The sequence below is a fragment of the Carcharodon carcharias genome, chromosome 18 (assembly GCF_017639515.1).
Source record: "Carcharodon carcharias isolate sCarCar2 chromosome 18, sCarCar2.pri, whole genome shotgun sequence".
Taxonomy (NCBI): domain Eukaryota; kingdom Metazoa; phylum Chordata; class Chondrichthyes; order Lamniformes; family Lamnidae; genus Carcharodon; species Carcharodon carcharias.
Genome location: NC_054484.1, coordinates 41649542 through 41666616, shown reverse-complemented (window position 1 = coordinate 41666616; position 17075 = coordinate 41649542). Strand labels below are relative to the sequence as shown.

The 17075-nt window shown below is 41.3% G+C and overlaps 2 protein-coding genes across 5 annotated transcripts in view; one reads left to right on the top strand and one right to left on the bottom strand.

The window, feature by feature from the left end:
• The window catches only part of cd247 (CD247 molecule), a 141238-nt gene that overhangs the window by 117031 nt on the left and 7132 nt on the right, over window positions 1-17075 (top strand). For all 3 annotated transcript variants that reach the window (XM_041210753.1, XM_041210755.1, XM_041210754.1), the window contains exons 3-7: window positions 1241-1309; window positions 11874-11963; window positions 13533-13574; window positions 15138-15194; window positions 16391-16426. In XM_041210753.1, the coding sequence (XP_041066687.1) occupies window positions 1241-1309; window positions 11874-11963; window positions 13533-13574; window positions 15138-15194; window positions 16391-16426 (294 nt within the window). The remainder of the gene's footprint in view (window positions 1-1240; window positions 1310-11873; window positions 11964-13532; window positions 13575-15137; window positions 15195-16390; window positions 16427-17075) is intronic.
• Window positions 1684-17075, bottom strand: part of LOC121290366 (POU domain, class 2, transcription factor 1-like) — a 260691-nt gene continuing 245299 nt past the window's right edge. Inside the window, exons 17-18 of one of the 2 annotated variants that reach the window (XR_005945788.1) lie at window positions 5783-5939; window positions 1684-1806 (exon numbers count right to left, since the gene is read on the bottom strand). Coding sequence is in view for 1 of the 2 variants with exons in the window: in XM_041210752.1 (XP_041066686.1) it covers window positions 5935-5939 (5 nt within the window). In the remaining variant the exon portion in view is untranslated. Of the gene's footprint in view, window positions 1807-5755; window positions 5940-17075 lie in introns of those variants that run through there. The other variant, XM_041210752.1, reaches the window with a different exon arrangement.

Sequence of the window (17075 nt, the reverse complement as noted above, 5' to 3'; positions counted from 1 at the left end):
TATTGATGTGCTGCAGCATTGAATGCTAGAACACAGTACCCATGACTTCCCAATGAAGAAATTTCCAGGTTTGGCCAAAAACCATGAGGACGAGGAAATTACCCAGGAAGGGAGGCTATTGAGTTATTTTGATAATGTTAATTTGGTAACCTGATTTGAAACAAGCAGGCACAGCAACAACATGTATAATTAATAGTAAACTCCCTTAATTCCTCCAATTATTGTATAGATATTCAAACAATGTGGATGTGTCCCTAAACACTTAAAGCATTATTTTTTAATGAGATATATTTTTCATTTTTTCTGCTTTATTGCAGCATGATTTAGTCCTGCTGATTTCTTCTTTTCCCGGAGGTGTCTGTGGCAATTACTAGCACAGAAGGAACATTTATCCTGAGATTTCAGTACTTCACCTCTTTCCCAAGCTTTAAATTAACAAAACCACGTAGATTAAAAGAACATTTGTTTAAAAGCAAAGAGGGAATGATTGTCCATTCATCTCTGGAACATTTTGTTCCCTTCCTGGTGCAGATCATAATCGCTGACAAGTTGGCAAGCAACCTGTGCAGGGACTCCATGATCAGCCAATAACAATTAGCACATTCATTTTACCAGGAAAGTACTTCTCACTACATGGTGCTACAGACCAGAAATAGCACTAGTGTCAATGAAAATATTTATTTAGTATTATCACTCACAAATAAATCATTAATGTTTGGAGATTTTTCGAATTTCAAGTTATTTTTTGCCTCTTAACACAAGGCTTGTTAGTGCAGGGTATTTTGTGAATGTGCATGCTTTTTTTTTTGTAATTTCCCAATTATTTTATTATCCTTTCAACACTCCATGGGCCACATGCGAACTGGGGTTGAAAGGGCACACAGATGACCTGTTGTCTTCCATCTTAGGCTAGCTGTAAGAAGTAGCAGGAAAGTGGTCTAATTTAAACTTTCTTTCATATTCTCTTCCACCCCCAACTTCCCATATAAGCATGGCCAAGATTGATAACTGTTGATAACCCAACCCGACTGTGTGGAAGACTGTGGGGGTTTTGATATAGGTTTTTCATTACATAAAAGACAAATTACAAAATCTGAACTTTGCTCATAACTTCTTGTAGCATGAGAATCCTGATGGTCATTTTAATTAGTTACATTAGTAACATATTTACAACAGGCAATGGGATTGGTACATTAAATTTATTTTTGCAAAATGTTCTTTTTTAATTTTATTTTCAAAGCTGTCAAAGGCAAAAGATAAACATGAAGATATTCCTGCAAACCAAATGAACATAGAAGATCAATATCAAGTAAGCAATTGTTTACATTTTCGTAAATTGGTTACTTTTTGACTGTTACTGTCTTGTCCAATTTATTCGATGTAACCCAAATCAGGTTTCTATTGTCCCTGTGTACACAGTGAAAATATTGCTTGCCACCACTACTGAAGGTCCTGAAGCCTGAGTGTACTGAGGTCAATTTTCAGTTGCTTGTCACCCACAAATCGCTCATCCTCACTGGAAAGGGCACTCACTATTTTGGAGATGGCTTTAGATGAAAGTAGAACAAATGGACATTCAGAACATCATTTGCAATATTTACTGCTGCAAATTGATTGGAGCAACAGTAACAGAAAAGTTGACAGATAAAAATCCATCTTCTTCTGTATTTTTTACTGTTTTCCCTTTTCACCAATTCCCATTCCATTATTGTACAAATCTCTGAAATAACTGAAGTGATTCATCAACACAGTAATAACAAAGTGAAACTTGCCTTTTTCATCTGGTGGATGCGGGATCTTTTAGCCCTGGAGAAAGGGAAATTTGTACCAGAGAAATTAAAACATTTTTTTAAGAGCTTAGAATATAGACTTTTGTGTGAATTAATAATTGTAAGTTAAGGATCAGCCACAGCTTGAGACTGAAATATCCTATAAATCATGTGGTGTAACACTTCATGTGAAAGAATTGTATAAAACAAACTGAATTTTATTTATTTTATTTGGAAAAATACATTATATACATTTCTCTAAATCTTCAATGTACTCAGCATTCAAATTCTACAGAAAATATAATTCTTTATAATGGAAAATATTAGGAGGGACCTCATAATGGCTGAAATTATGGTGGACTTTATTATTTCGGGGGCAGGATACCCACCTGATGCTTTTACCAGAAGGCCTGGTTAACTTTTGTGGTTGGGGGGTTATTAACAAGAAATCAGTGAGCTGTCAGTATTAAATGTGCTTGGGAGGACAGGAAACCCAGCATGGCAGCTGAAACTGATAAGTTTGTGGCAGCAGCTTAAACAGGGGGTGGAAGCATTAGGGGTAGCGATTTATATTTTCCTCTACATGATACCCTTCAGCAATATCTTGTGAAAACAGTTTTCACCTGTACGCTGATGACACCCAACTCTGCCTCACAACCACCTCTCTCAACCCCTCCATCTCTCTTGATCCTCAAGATTGTCAGACTGCTTGTTTATCATCCGGTGCTGGATGAGCAGAAATCTTGTCCAATGAAATATCGGGACGAGCAAATCCACTGTCTTTCAACCCCACTACAAATTCTGTTCCCTAGTCACCGACTCCACCTCTCGCCTAGGCAACTGTCTGGAGCTAAACCAAACTGTTCACAATCTCGGCATTGCATATGACAACAAGATAAGATCCTGGCCAGCGCCACCATTAAGAACACACATTAGCACCTCCCTGTCTCAGCTTGTCTGTTGCTGAAATCCACATTCAAACCATTATTACCTCCGAACTTGACTATTCTAATGTGCTGCTGGTCAGCCTCCCATCTTCCACCTTCTGTAAACTTGAGGTCATCCAAAACTCTGCTCCCACAGTTCATAACTCGCACCAAGTCCCGTTGCCCAACATGCGGCCTGTGGGCCACTATCCGGCCCACCAGGCCTCTTTGTCCGGCTAGTCCAGTCAGTTTCTGGTTAATGGTGACCCCCAGGATGTTGATAATAGGGGATTCAGCAATGGTAATGCCATTGAATGTCAAGGGGGTGATGGTTAGATTCTCTCTTGTTCAAGATGATCACTGCCTGGCACTTGTGTGGTGCGAATGCGACTTGCCACTTGTCAGCCCAAGCCTGGATATTGTCCAGGTCTTGCTGCATTTGGACATGGACTGCTTCAGTATCTGAGGAGTCGAGAATAGTGTTGAATATTGTGCAATCATCAACGAACATCCCCATTTCTGACCTCATGACAGAAGGAAGGTCAATAATGAAGCAGCTGAAGATGGTTGGGCCGAGGACACCACCCTGAAGTGAAGTCAAAGATTCTACAAGAGCTGCCCCTCCAATCACAGGCCAATTCTCTCCTGCATTTGCTGTTGGCTCACTAATGATCCTATCATCAGCAAATGCGGAACAGAACCACTCTCTGATTGGAGGAGCAGCTTCCTTCAGCCTGTGGCCTTAAAAACCAGTGCATCAGCAGCATTGAGTCTGCTGGGGAGGGAGGTTTTCAGCTTGTTGGGGGGGGCAGGGGGGAAGGCAGGGGAGAGAGAGAGTCAGAGTGGCTGCTGAGCGGGGATAAAGTGGCTGCTGGGTGTGGGGGAGAGAGTGACTGACAAGTGGGGAAAGTGTGGCTGCTGGTGGGGGAGAGAGTAGCTGCTGGTGGTGGGGGTGGAAGAGAGTGGTTGCAGGTGGGGGGGAAAAGAGTGAGAGTGCCTGTGCGAGAGAAAGTGAGGGTGTGTGAATGAGAGAGTGAATGTGTGTCTGGCTCACTCCCAGTCTTGGGGGTCGCACTCATTCTCACCCTCACACACCAACACATTCACATCAACTCACACAATGGGTGTGGATAAGGGTGAGTGAGTAAAAACGCTGAGACTGGGAGTGAGCCAGAGAGACACGGTTTGTCCCTCTCACACTCTAAATCTCACAACCTTTGTTAATTACTCATTTAAAAAAATTATCAATTTATTAGACGTCGCTTTAATTTTACTCAGCAAATTATTTATTTTCTTCGTACCTCAGCATTTTATTAAAATTCATGTTTACTGTCGTGCCACACATTATCTTTCTAAAATTTGCTCATCAGCCCTTGAGAAATATTTGAAATGTGGCCCCCTCACCTGAAAAGTCTGGACAGGCCTGATTTATCACTGACACACACTGACTCCTGGTTAAACAATTCCTCAATTTTAAAATTCTCATCCGTGTTTTCAAATCTCTCACCCCTCCTCGTCTTTGTAATCTCCTCCAGCTCTACAACTCTCTGAGGTAGCTGCATTCCTCCAATTTTTGCTTATCTCTGATTTTTATTGCTTTACCAAAATTTGATCAAGCTTTTGGCCATCCAGCCTAATATCTCCTGATGTGGTTTCAAATATTGATTGATGATGCTCCTGTTAAAGACGCTATATAAATCCATGTCATGTTGTTATAATTGCAGCACCTGCTGCAGCAATTATCATAAGTTTTCAAGGCTCAAAGTACAGAAGCATGTGGGGGTACACATGATATTTGTAAATGCTTAATCATATGACATTTGATCGAGAGAGATTTGCCCACTGTTTTTCAAATATTATTGCATTTACCTTAGTATCACCTAGCCCCAAACAATATTCAATTTTATTTTTTTAGTGAGATGAATAACAATTTATAAATCAAAGAAAGAACACAAAATAGAAAGATTTAAGAATAAGTAATGTTTAAATAAAAACTACTTTTGCGATGTTTTTATAGTATCAACTGCAATGAGAACCACCGAGTGAATTCTGTTGATTCAACAAAAATATTTTAATATAATTTTATAACTTCCTACAATATGTAACAACTTATAAGAACAATAAATAAAACCAAAATGAAACCTAATTCAATTCACTGCTGAAGCTTAGCTTCAGGGACGTCAGATTTATCCCTCAGGGTGAAGGACCAAAGCTGTCTGATTCCAAGGACAAAACCCATTATACAACAGTGCACATCGCAGGCCAACATGAACCCTCCCTTGCAGCTTGTCTTGTTTTCGCTCTTCCTTTCTCTGAAATTTGTATTACTGTCTTCTCCTCCCCAGTTTGTTACTCTCTCTCTCTTCACACCCCTCATCCCCAGTTTCTGTTTCACAGGATTGTTACAGTGCAGAAGGAGGTCATTTGGCCCATTGTGTGTGCCAATTCTCTGAGTGAGCAATTTGCCTAGTGCCATTCCCCCGCCTTCTCCTCGTAACCACTGCACATTCTTCCTTTTCAGATAATATTCCAATTTCCTCTTGAATGCTTTGATTAAACCTGCCCTCTCTCCTTTCCCCCCCTTGATCTCTTAGAACGGAGTTTCCAGGCAGTTTTTGTTGGCCCTGCCGCTGCCTTCCTCACAACCAGCTATGACGTAATGCATTCCAAAATAACGGGGAGGCCAGCAGGGCTTACACATGGCGGTTTGGTTGCAAGCCATGGCAATCTCTATGCACAGTTTAACACACATACATGAACCATGTATTCAAGCACCATTTCTTCTGAGCTGCCAGCAGCACTGCTTAGGAGAGCAATTTCCTGCTCCAGTTAGACTCCTACCCAAAGCAAGTGGGTTAGGAGCCCTGCACTGAATGCCAGATTTGCTTCCAGCTTTTCCTTACCACGGCTAAGGATTTCTTCAAATACGGCTCCTGACTTTTGCCACCAATGGTTTGTGAGTGGGTTCAGGAACTGTCAATCGCAACAAGGATAGAGACAAAAATGACACATGGGTAATACATAATTTACAATATAATTACATATATTAATAAGGCCTTTGCTTGTTTCCAAGGATGCTTTCATCACCTAAATCGAGGTCTATCCAAAAATTGAAATAGCAGGGCAGTCAGTGGTAAATCCTCTCTCTGATTTTGGTTCCATGAACATCACCTTGTGTAGATGTAATTCGCCTTCTATATTCCACTGTTCTCAGTTAGTTATAGCGCCAGGAATATGGTTTATTCTGTGTGCAAAGAAAAGTGATAGTTTTAAGTTGTCATCATAAACGCTTCAGTTTAGTGAGAGGCATCTTCCAGTAAGAATACCTGGCTTCCTAAGATTAAAAGATGTTTTCATAATCTTACCGGTAACAGTCCCCAGCTAAGGTAGTTCTATTAAATCAGACAAGCACCACAGAGTAAAAATACTTTGAGCAATCTAGACTACATTATAATTATGTTGCAGTTCAGGATACAAGACACATGGTTTGCACTCTTCTGAAAAGAATTAAAAAAGGATTTGCATTTATATAATGGTTTCCAGGACCACTGGATGTCTCAAAGCACTTTGCAACCAATGAAGTCTAGTCACTGCTGTAATGTAGGAAATGCAGCAGTCAATTTGTACACAGTGAACTCACATAAACAGAAATGTGATAATGAGATCATCTTTTTGTGATGTTGATTGAAGGAGAAGTATTGACCAAGACACTAGGATAACTTTCCTGTTCTTCTTTTGGGAACTTTTACATTGACCTAAGCAGGTAGATGGGACCTCGATTTAAGCGCTCATCCAAAAGATGGCACCACCTACAGTGCACAACTCCCTCAGTGCTGTGGATTAGAAAGAACAGGACATATGTAATATTAAATAAGGAAATAATTTCCTCAGTTCCGGACTGGTCCTTGATTAGGGTCATCCAGCCACCCTGTTTAAAGAAATTTCACCGAGCCTTTTTAATGCTAATTTTAAATTGATGGCCTCATGGCTGATTTGCCATTGGCTTTAACTATTGGCTTATCTATTGGCATGGGAGGCGATGGCGTAGTGGTATTGTTGCTTGACTAGTAACCCAGAGACCCAGGGTAATGCTCTGTGGACCTGGGTTTGGATCCACCATGACAGATGGTGGAATTGAATTAAAAGTCTAATGATGACCATGAAACCATTGCTGATTGTTGTAAAAGCCCATCTGGTTCACTAATGTCCTTTAGGGCTTTCTTACCTGGTCTGGTCTACACGTGACTCCAGACCCATAGCAATGTGGTTGACTCTTAAACGCTCTCTGAACAAGGGCAATTAGAAATGGACAATAAATGCTGGCTTAGCCAGTGACACCCACATCCATGAATGAAAAAAAATCAAAACCTTTCATTAAATCTCCACCGCTCCAATAACATGTCCTCTCATAAGGGAGCATCTCCTAACCTTGTGACAAATCTGTTTTCGACTTGAGCTATTCTGAATGATACTGGCAGTTCAGTTAGTGTTATTGTTTAGCTAGTTTAACACTGATTAGTGATTGTGTGATCTGGTCTTGCATCCACTAAATGACTTGACACTGACCAACTGATTTCACTTTCTTTTGGTTAGCTGGGTGTCTGTTGCAGAAATCAATTGCAACACTTAACAGCATCCAAATCCACATTATTGACAACTCCTTATCAGTAATTTCAATTTGTCAGATGTGCATTCACTTGCCTAAAGAGTAAAACCTCATTTATACTAACCCAGCAAACTCAGTTCTAATCTGTCATCGCCAGCCATGTCACGCTGGAGTCAGTTCAACCCTAAAGAGTCTCTGGCTACCTACCGTGACAGTAATTAGACCCACAAAGCTCGACACCATCCAAAACAAAGCAGCCTGCTTGATTGGCACCCCACCCACAAGCATTCACTCCCTCCACCACCAACGCATAGTGGGAGCAGTGTGTACCATCTGCAAGATGCACTGCAGGAATTCACCAAGGCTCCTTAGACAGCATCTTCCAAACCCACAACCACTACCATTTAGAAGGACAAGAGCAGCAGACTCATGGGAACACCACCACCTGGAAGTTCCCCTCCAAGTCACTCACCATCCTGACTTGGAAATATATCGCAGTTCCTTCATTGTCACTGGGTCAAAATCCTGGAACTCCCTCTCTAACAGCACTGTGGGTGTACCTACACCATATGGACTGCAGTGGTTCAAGAAGGCAGCTCACCAACACCTTCTCAAAGGCAATTAGGGATGGACAATAAATGCTGGCCTAGCCAGTGACACCCACATTCCATGAATGAATTTTTAAAATCAGACCGTTAACAAGCCTTTGTTAGACAGCATGTTGGCACGTTGATCAGCACAACTCGCTGTAAAGTGCATGCATGGTTTGTGACCATTCAGTACTGCATTGGGACAACCCATTCCCCATCGAATGACATTTTAAATGGTGGCTCCAACAGTTAAAAATGAAGAATTTAGATAGTAACTGCAATTTCTTTGCAAACCAATTATTGCTGGCACCAAACCCTCAAAATATGAGCACATATCTTCATATTAAATATTCATATTGGTAAAACCAACCAGTGGTGTTGTCTCAATTATCTGTTTTTCCTGATGTGTTTGTACTTGCAAATTGGTAAATGAACACTAGAGGACTCTAATGGGAGAAATAGGACTTCCATGTTCATAAATGTTACAGAGACTTTGAATTAAAAATAGCTGTTACATTAAGCCATTACATTACCACAACAACTGTCAGACAAAACAGATGGTAGCCAGGAGACAATATATTAAGATAAAATAGTGGTTTTCAAAAACTTTGGCAGTGATCATTAAATTGTATTTACCTTACGCCTTTAAATGAGTAAAATGCCCCGATGCACTTCACAGATGTGGGGAACCTATCATGGCCATTAAATTTTATAAGTTTTAAAAGTTCACCCTCACTAAAGACTGAAATCAACTCCAAGTTAGATTTAAAGTTACTGGAGATCCAAATGATTGACATCCTTCTATCTGCAAGAGATAATGGGAATGTAGCCGTAGAATTTGGTGAGGTCAGATGAGATCATCTGCCGCAATTCTTTTGATGGCTGTACAAGCCAATTCTGGAAAGGCAAAACCTGCCACACATCAAGTTGTCCCTTGCTGAGGCCTTGTTTGTTGGGCTGGCACCTGCTTTGGAGCTTCAGAAACCACATTATTGTGGTGGCAAATTGCTGCCCACAGCTGGTGTTGCCATTTGCATCGATTGTCTCCTGGAGTTTCCCACTTGTCGTGATTGATGTTGAGGGCTTTCATGTCTCTTTTGACAGTATCGTTGAATCGGAGCTTTGGGTTCCCTGCTGGTCTGTTGGCACAGGCCATCTCTCTGTATTGCATATCCTTGGGGATGAGGCCATCTTCCATCCTCTGCACACATCCATGCCAGCGAAGCCTTCTTTGCTTCACCAGTGTTAGTGTGCTTGGCATGTTGCCCTGGCAAGGATTGTTTTATTGGTGACTTTATCTTTCTGTGTGATGCCAAGGATGTGTCATAAACACCAGAGATGGAAGATATTGAGTCTTTTTTCTTGGTAGGTGTAAGTTGTCCAGGCTTCGCTTTTATACTGGAAATGTGCTGAGGATGCAGGCCTTAAAGATAAGCATCTTGGCCCTGCGGGTCAGTTTATTATTTCTCCATACCCGTTTTATTAGTCAGTCAAAGTTGGTGGCTGGCTTTCCAATATGTGTGCTGAGCTCTTTGTCAAGAGACAGGCTGTCTGTCACCATAGATACAAGGTAGCAGAATTTGCTGACTGCAAATGTTGGCTTTTGCAATGGTGTTGTTGTTGAATCTGATCACAAGTGGAGGCACAACATCGTCCCATAACTACAGTTGCCTTGACAATGATGGTGAAGGAGAACATGATACAAGCATGGGACAGATGATCCACGGGCCTTTGCAGCTGGTCTTCTGACTGGGCAACTAGTGTGGCATCATCAACATATGGAAGTTCTCTGATCAGGGAATGCCACACTCTTGTCTTGGCTTTCAGTCTTGCTAGGTTAAGGAGTTGGATTGTGTGTGGAGCTAACGTTGGGAGAAGATCGTGTCCACTGTGGATCTGCTTCTCTGAAGCCACATTGTGCCTCTGGGGATATTCTGCTAGTTAGTCAATCAAGCATCATTAGATTGACTCTTGCAAAGGCCTTCCCAGTGACACTGAGGAGTGTGATGCCCCAGTAGTAGTTTGTATTTCTTTGCATGGATCGATTCAATACTTATTGGCTTAATGCCTTGCTGTTTTCTGCACAACTGCCTTGGCTAGCATGCGATTATCAGGTGCTTTAGGGTTAACACAGGTTGTAAGGCAGGTGAACTGCACTCTTTTCTTCGATAACGGAGTTATTTCTGCAAGGCGAGTCGAACCAATCTTCGTTCCAGTTTCTTCCTTTGACAAATGTGGTTATTGCAGCTTTGAAAATGATCGACTACACAGACTTCAATGGTTCATCAGCGTTATCTGGTGAGCCCTCAGGAGGAAGGGATTGCCCGAGAGCTTCCAACAATTGTCGTGATGGCTCATGCATGGAATGTTTATGTGTGGAATGCCATTGCGCTTAGACTTAGGTATTTTCCATGGTTGCACTTTCAGTAGTGCAACTGACAAGTGAGTGATCAGTATATGATCATTATGCATTAAGAATGCTGGACAGATCATGCCTTCTGGTGATTATCAGGTCAAGTTGGTGCCAGTGGCTGGATCTCGGGTGGCACCATGACACCTTGTGCTGATGTCTGCTTTGGAAGAAAGTGTTGGCAACATAAAGTCCACACTGTGCACAAAGCTCAATAGCTGCTGTCCATTTTCATTTATCTTGCTAACACCATGGCATTTGCCATGACGCTCTTGTCTGATCCAACTCTTTTGTTAAAATCCCCCAGGAGAAATAAGTTTTCTCCATGCGGCAGATATTCCAGAATATCATCTGCTGTGCTGTAGAAGTGATCTCTGTCTTTGGCATTGCTTTAGAAGGTTGGTGCAGATCATGGTGACAAGATTTCCATCTGATAGTGGATGAAGAGATATGAGGCGTTCAGAGGTTGCAACAGGTATCTCAGTTATCTGCGTCGATCTGTTGTTGACAGCAAAGCCTATTCCATGTTCACGACAGTCATCTACACTTGTGCCATGTGAGTAGATGGAATAATTGGCCTCACATATTGCTCCAGTGTCAGCCAATCTAGTCTCTAGGAGAACAGCAATGTTGATGTTGAACTTGAGTAGCTCACGGTCAATCAATGCTATGTTATGTACATTGTCTGTTGACTGCAAGAAGCTGAAATTCCAGCTTCCTAGGTGGAGAATCTTCACCTTTTGTTTCATGGATGCCCAGTTGCCATCTGTTATTCTGGAGCCCGCTCAGTGGCAGAAGTTGCCAAAAGATGCTTGCTTGAAGATATCACCAGCTGTCTACAGGACTCCACTCCAGTGCCTTTGACTCTCCCAAGCTGGACCTACAAGGCAGTAGGTGCTTTTTGACCCACAGTTGGGACTTGGTTGATAGACGTCAAGGCAGCTCCAGACACCAATGGGCCTAACGCACCCCCTGAGGCCAAGGTTCCTCCAAGACCCCTTTCTGTTCAGCCTAGGGCCGTGTGTCGCCGTGAGGAGGCAAGACTTGGTGATGCAGAGGTCTTGGTGATGCAGAGGCTGGATACTGGCAAGAGAGTTTTATGCAGTCAGCTCTCACTTCTCAGTAAGCTAGCCAGTGGATCATGTAACTGCACTTGATGCATAACATCACCCTGTGGCAAACCACTGACACACAGTGATCTAAGTAATCTGCTGAAAAGCAAGGAGTGGAAGAAGTTGACTTCTAATGCCAGTGTGGTGTCAAACTTGGTTTATAAAATTTTTCAGCAGGAGATCCAGGTGATCTGCTGAAAATTTCGTAGGCCAAGTTTGACACCACACTGGTAATTATATGTCAGCTTCTCCCAGTCTTTGCTCACTTTGAAATTAAAAATACCCTTAGATTTATTTAACTTTCTCAGTCTTTATTAAATTTAAAAAAATCAATGGAGTAACAAGACACTGAGGATAATACTTAGCTGGTTAACATGGCTGACCTCAATCACTGAGAAATAGGTTTTATTATATTTTGGAGGATTTTTCAGAGTAATCAGAACTTCTATAATTTTTTCAGCCCTTGCAGAAGAATGATCAAGATAGCTATTCGCACCTCAGACTGAAGAACAGGAACCAGGACACAGAGACTGGAATTGGCACAAAACGGGTATTTTGTTTTAACCTACCTTTTGTAATGCAATATTTGATTCCAAAGAAAGACAGACAAAAAACAATTTTATAACAGGAACATTAAAAACAATCTTATTAAATGTTGAGATAACAATTTCTGGGATGCTTAAGAGTTATCTATAATTGTTATTTGCACAAGACTACAAATAGTACTAGGGAGGTCTTTTGGTGCATTGGGTAGCGTCCCTACCTCTGAGCCAGAATTTCCAGGCTCGAGTCCCACCCCAGGACTTGTTTGTCTGCGTTAAGTATCAATTTACAAATTGTTCCAACACACGCTAATGGCATATGGTAAGAGTGGGAAAGTCCTGGTCAGTCATGCGATGGAAATGATATGGAAGTTTCTACCATCATTATCCATAGCTCTGGAGGGGGAGGCAGTGGCATAGTGGTATTGTCACTACACTGGTAATCCAGAGACCCAGGGTAATGCTCTGGGGACCTGGGTTTGAATTTGAATTCAGTAAATAATTAAGTCTAATGATGACCATGAATCAATCGTCATAAAAACTAATCTGATTCACTAATGCCCTTTAGGGAAGGAAATCTGCTGTCCTACATGTGACTCCAGACCCACTGCAATGCGGTTGACTCTTAAAAATGCCCTCAGAACAAGGGCAATTAGGGATGAGCAATAATGCCAGTGACGCCCACACCCACATATGAATTTAAAAAAAAGACTACAACATGCATGTAAAAGCACATGTTGTCACAGCAACTCGGACTCCCTGATTGACCATAGTGCAACACTACCGCAAACAGTGCTCGTTGGGAGACAGACAGACGAGGATAAGTGTTCAATGTTTCATATATGAATTTTCTAAAATATCTAGACAGCATTTTAGGAATTTTTGCATAGTTTCTGCAAGTTATTTGATGAGCTACAAAAATTGAATAGTTTCAAAATAACTCCAGTGCATTGTTTCCATGAACTTGCAAACCTTGTACAATATTTATTTCCATATTCACAATGTATTTGCATGTCACCCGGTTCTGAAATTGTTGCAAAGCACAAAAAAGCCTCTGAGAGACCAAATTAGATGAAATATTGTGCTAATTCAATAGCATATTAATGACATTGTCTCCTAGTAAGACATCCAGTTGCTTGAGTGCTCAGGTACCAGCAAGGTCCCAAGGTACAGATCCAATATATACCTTCACAGCCCAGGTCTTTCCAAGTTTCTAGCTGCATTGTGAAATGAATTTCTCACAAGATTCCAGCAAAGGAAGCAACAATCATCTCTGTAACCCCACTTGAAGAGAAAGATCTGGTTCTTTGAACTTCCAGATCTTGTCTAAGACCAGCACTTATTGGCTCTATCACCCCTAGTGCACGCTACGACCATTTCTAGCCAAAAATAGCAAATTAGAGTCCTTGGATCCTGATATGCATATTAAAAGGGACCTGCTACCTGAAACATGCAAATGCTGCAGTTCCCCATATGGTAGCCAGGGAGTTGACAACCTCATTTGCTGCATGCAATGTACTAACTTTGTAAAACAGTGTCGACAAATATATAACATTCATTGTTTTTTTTCTTATCAGAACCAAAGGAGAGAGGATGCTGCTCATAGTGACACCTATTCCGTAAGTACAGTTTACAATTTAGGAAATTACTACGCATGCTGCAGAATCTTTATTGTCCAAATAGCCCTTTCATCATTGTGTTTTTCCCCACTTAAACAATATTAATGATATCACACACTTAACTCTTAGTATTTAACTACCACGTCTAGAGGTGCAGTTGAGTAATCTGCCCTGGAATTTGACTGGCTTGTAATTACCTTGCCCCGCTGAATGGTGAATAATGTGTGTAGCAGCAGAGTTTGCTAACTAGAAATGGTTTAGACCTGATCCCAAGTAATGGTAGATGTGTTTACGATGTGATCAAAAGGAGTATGTTTTAATTCTGATGTAAAAGCCATTCACCATCACATAGCCCCCCTGAGGCAAGTGCAGAATATTGAAAACTGTGGAGCGTATTTAAAATCTCATTCCACTAATAATGGTTACTACTAATAATAATCCTTACTCTTATAAGGTGGTTGGGAAACCTGGAAATGTAGTAAATGTTGGCCCAACCAAATCTAATTTTTTTCTCTGCTTTCCAGCTGGCAACCAACCAGATTGAGAGGTTGGTTGGCTGACGGGTGGGAAGGCATTTGGTGGAAGGCCACAGCTGGGGAGGGGAGAAGAGGGAAGGATTGATCATAATTGGGAAGGATAGTTTGAATATGGGTTGGGAGGCCCATCACAGGGAGGGAAGCAGGTGAGCCTGGGGTGCACTCTTGCTGTACATTCAATGCTGGAAAGGCACATCTCTGATGGATGTGGCTGTTCTCACCTCTCTTCTGCTGCTGGGTTTTCTGAGCCAGCAGTTATTAAATGCAAGTCTGTTAAAATTTGAAGCATGCAGTCTCATTAGCATATCTAAATATGTGAACCACCTCTAGTGAGCAGCCTGTGTCCCTGAACCCTTTGCTGTTGAAACTGCAAGCAGGCATATTTGAGGCAGGATGGGGGTGGGTAGATCCTTGAAATTCCAGCCTATTCCCTCCAACCCCACTGCCCCTTTCCACCCTCCCTGCTCAAAAAACCCAATCAGCCCTAATGATACCTGAAGCACAATTCTTTATCAACTTTTAAGTCAATCAGCTGTGTGTAACATCCACATATTACAACATACATCAATGATTGTCCACACTGATTTTTGATCATATTTGAGGGAGGTGCTCAGCAAAAAAAATTAAATTCTGTGGAACAAAACCAGCTTGCACTTGTTTTGCACATCACTTAACAAGTGTTTTTTTTATCCTTTCATGGGATGTGGGCGTTGCTGGCTAGGCCAGCATTAATTGCCCTAATTGCTCTTGAGAAGGTGATGGTGAGCTGCCTTCTTGAACTGCTGCAGTCCTTAGGTACACCCACAGTGCGGTTAGGGAGTTCCAGGATTTTGACCCAGTGACAGTGAAGGAACGGCGATATACTTCCAAGTCAGGATGGTGAGTGACTTGGAGGAGAACTTGCATGTGGTGGTGCTCTGATGTATCTGCTGCCCTTCTCCTTCGAGGTAGAACCACATTGACAGGTACATTCATTTATAATTGATCTGCATTTTAACTAAAAGGTCAAAACTTATTTTGTTTGCAGAAACTGAATCCCAAGAACAGAAGTGAGCCTTATGGTGAACTCAAACCAACTCAGCAGGTATGATGAGCATGTACTGATGCATCTATAGATTAATGTAACTTCCTGTAAATAATCATGACCAGCTATTAATTATACTTTCACTTGCATTTGGGATTTGTCCAATAGTACACCATGGTAAAAGCTGATGCTATATATCGTACTATCAATGCCTTTTGTCGTGTATTCCCATCAAAGCAGGAGTGAATTTGGTGAGATGAAATTATTTTAGTCACAAAGAAGTAATTTTAATTTGACCAGCTTATCTTGCCAACTGGATAAATATTACACAGCTGAATGATCTACATCTCCAGCGCAAATGGTATATGGATCATTGTCTCCTGTGCAGATAGTGTACATTTTATATATTATATACACATGTCCCACTTCATCATCTATGCCGCTATTAATTTCTCTCAGTCACTGCATGTTGGCAGATCTTTCAACACCAGGAAATCCCAGATAAGAGATGTTCAGTCTTGAAAGCTATATACCATATATAGTATCACACCTGGCAACCCTTACCAACATCCCTACTTCCATGCTGTGTGTAATTAGCATTTTAAAACTGGGGGGGGGGACAGCATTTAGCAGGCGTATCAAGGGCAGAAGTACAAATCACGCCTCCGTGTGCCAATAACTCTTAGCATACTGCTTGCTTTTGTCATTGTGGAGAGGACTTATAATATTGATAGAAGGCTTTCAAATTTACTGTGGATGACGAGATAGATGAGAGGAAGTGCGAGAATACAACTGAAAAACTTGCAGGCAGGACTAAGAAATAAGAATACAGAAAAAAAGGGAAAGAAACAGGAACAAGAGTGGTTGGAGGCAGAGTAATCAAAGCATTCAAAAGGGAATTAGACTGTTATCTGAAAAGGGAGAATATGCAGGGTTACAGAAGTCAGGGAATGGCACTAGGTGAATTGCTCGTTTGGAGAGACGGTGCTGACATGATGGGCTGAATGGCCTCCTGCGCTGTAATGATTGTGTGAAAAACAATAAGGGTAAATTATTCAAGGACTTTGCCTGTGCGCCTCAGTCTGATTTTTTGGTATATCTTCATAAAATGCCAGGTGTCACATATGGAGCAAAGGCTGGGAAAGCCTATCCTTAAATGTGTTCATGTGAAATTTAGCACAGACATTTAGCCATGAAACTGATAAATGTGCTCTTTAGGCATAAACCAACTTGTATATGTTTTTCTTCCCTAACAGAAGCGAAGAGGCAAAGGAGGGAATGACATTTACCAGGTAGGAAAGAAATGAGTACAGTTGCTATCTTCTGAAGAAGACATACAAGTGACAAGTAAGCCAGTAGGCTGCCCGCTCATCTTCCACTTTATGTAAACTTGACCTCACTTGCACCATGCCACATTCATCCATCACCCCTGTGCTACACTGGCTCCTAGTTAAACACCACCTCAATTTTAAAATTCTCATTTTCAAATTTCTCCATAAACTCGCAACTCCCAATCTCTTTAACCTCATTCAGCTCTACAACTCTCTGCATTCTCTGTGCTCCTCCAATTCTGGCCTCTAACACATCCCTGATTTTAATCATTTCACCATTGATGATCGTGCCTTCAGCTGCCTAGGCCCTTGGTTCTGGAAATTCCTCCCTAAACTTTTGGACTTCTTTGAAGACATTTCTTAAAACCCATCTCTTTAACCAATCTTTTGGTCATCTGTCCTAATGTTTGCTTAAGCATTCGTGTCAAATTTTATTTAATAATGTTCCTGTGGAATGTTATGGAATGTTTTACTATATTAAAGGTATTATATAAATGTTATAGGTAGCATTTACACAAATCATGGTAATATGATTGATCACCTATGAACCCTTAATGGACATCTATTCCATAGGAATAGCAGTATGCTGTTTAGCCTCCAAGGATAGTCA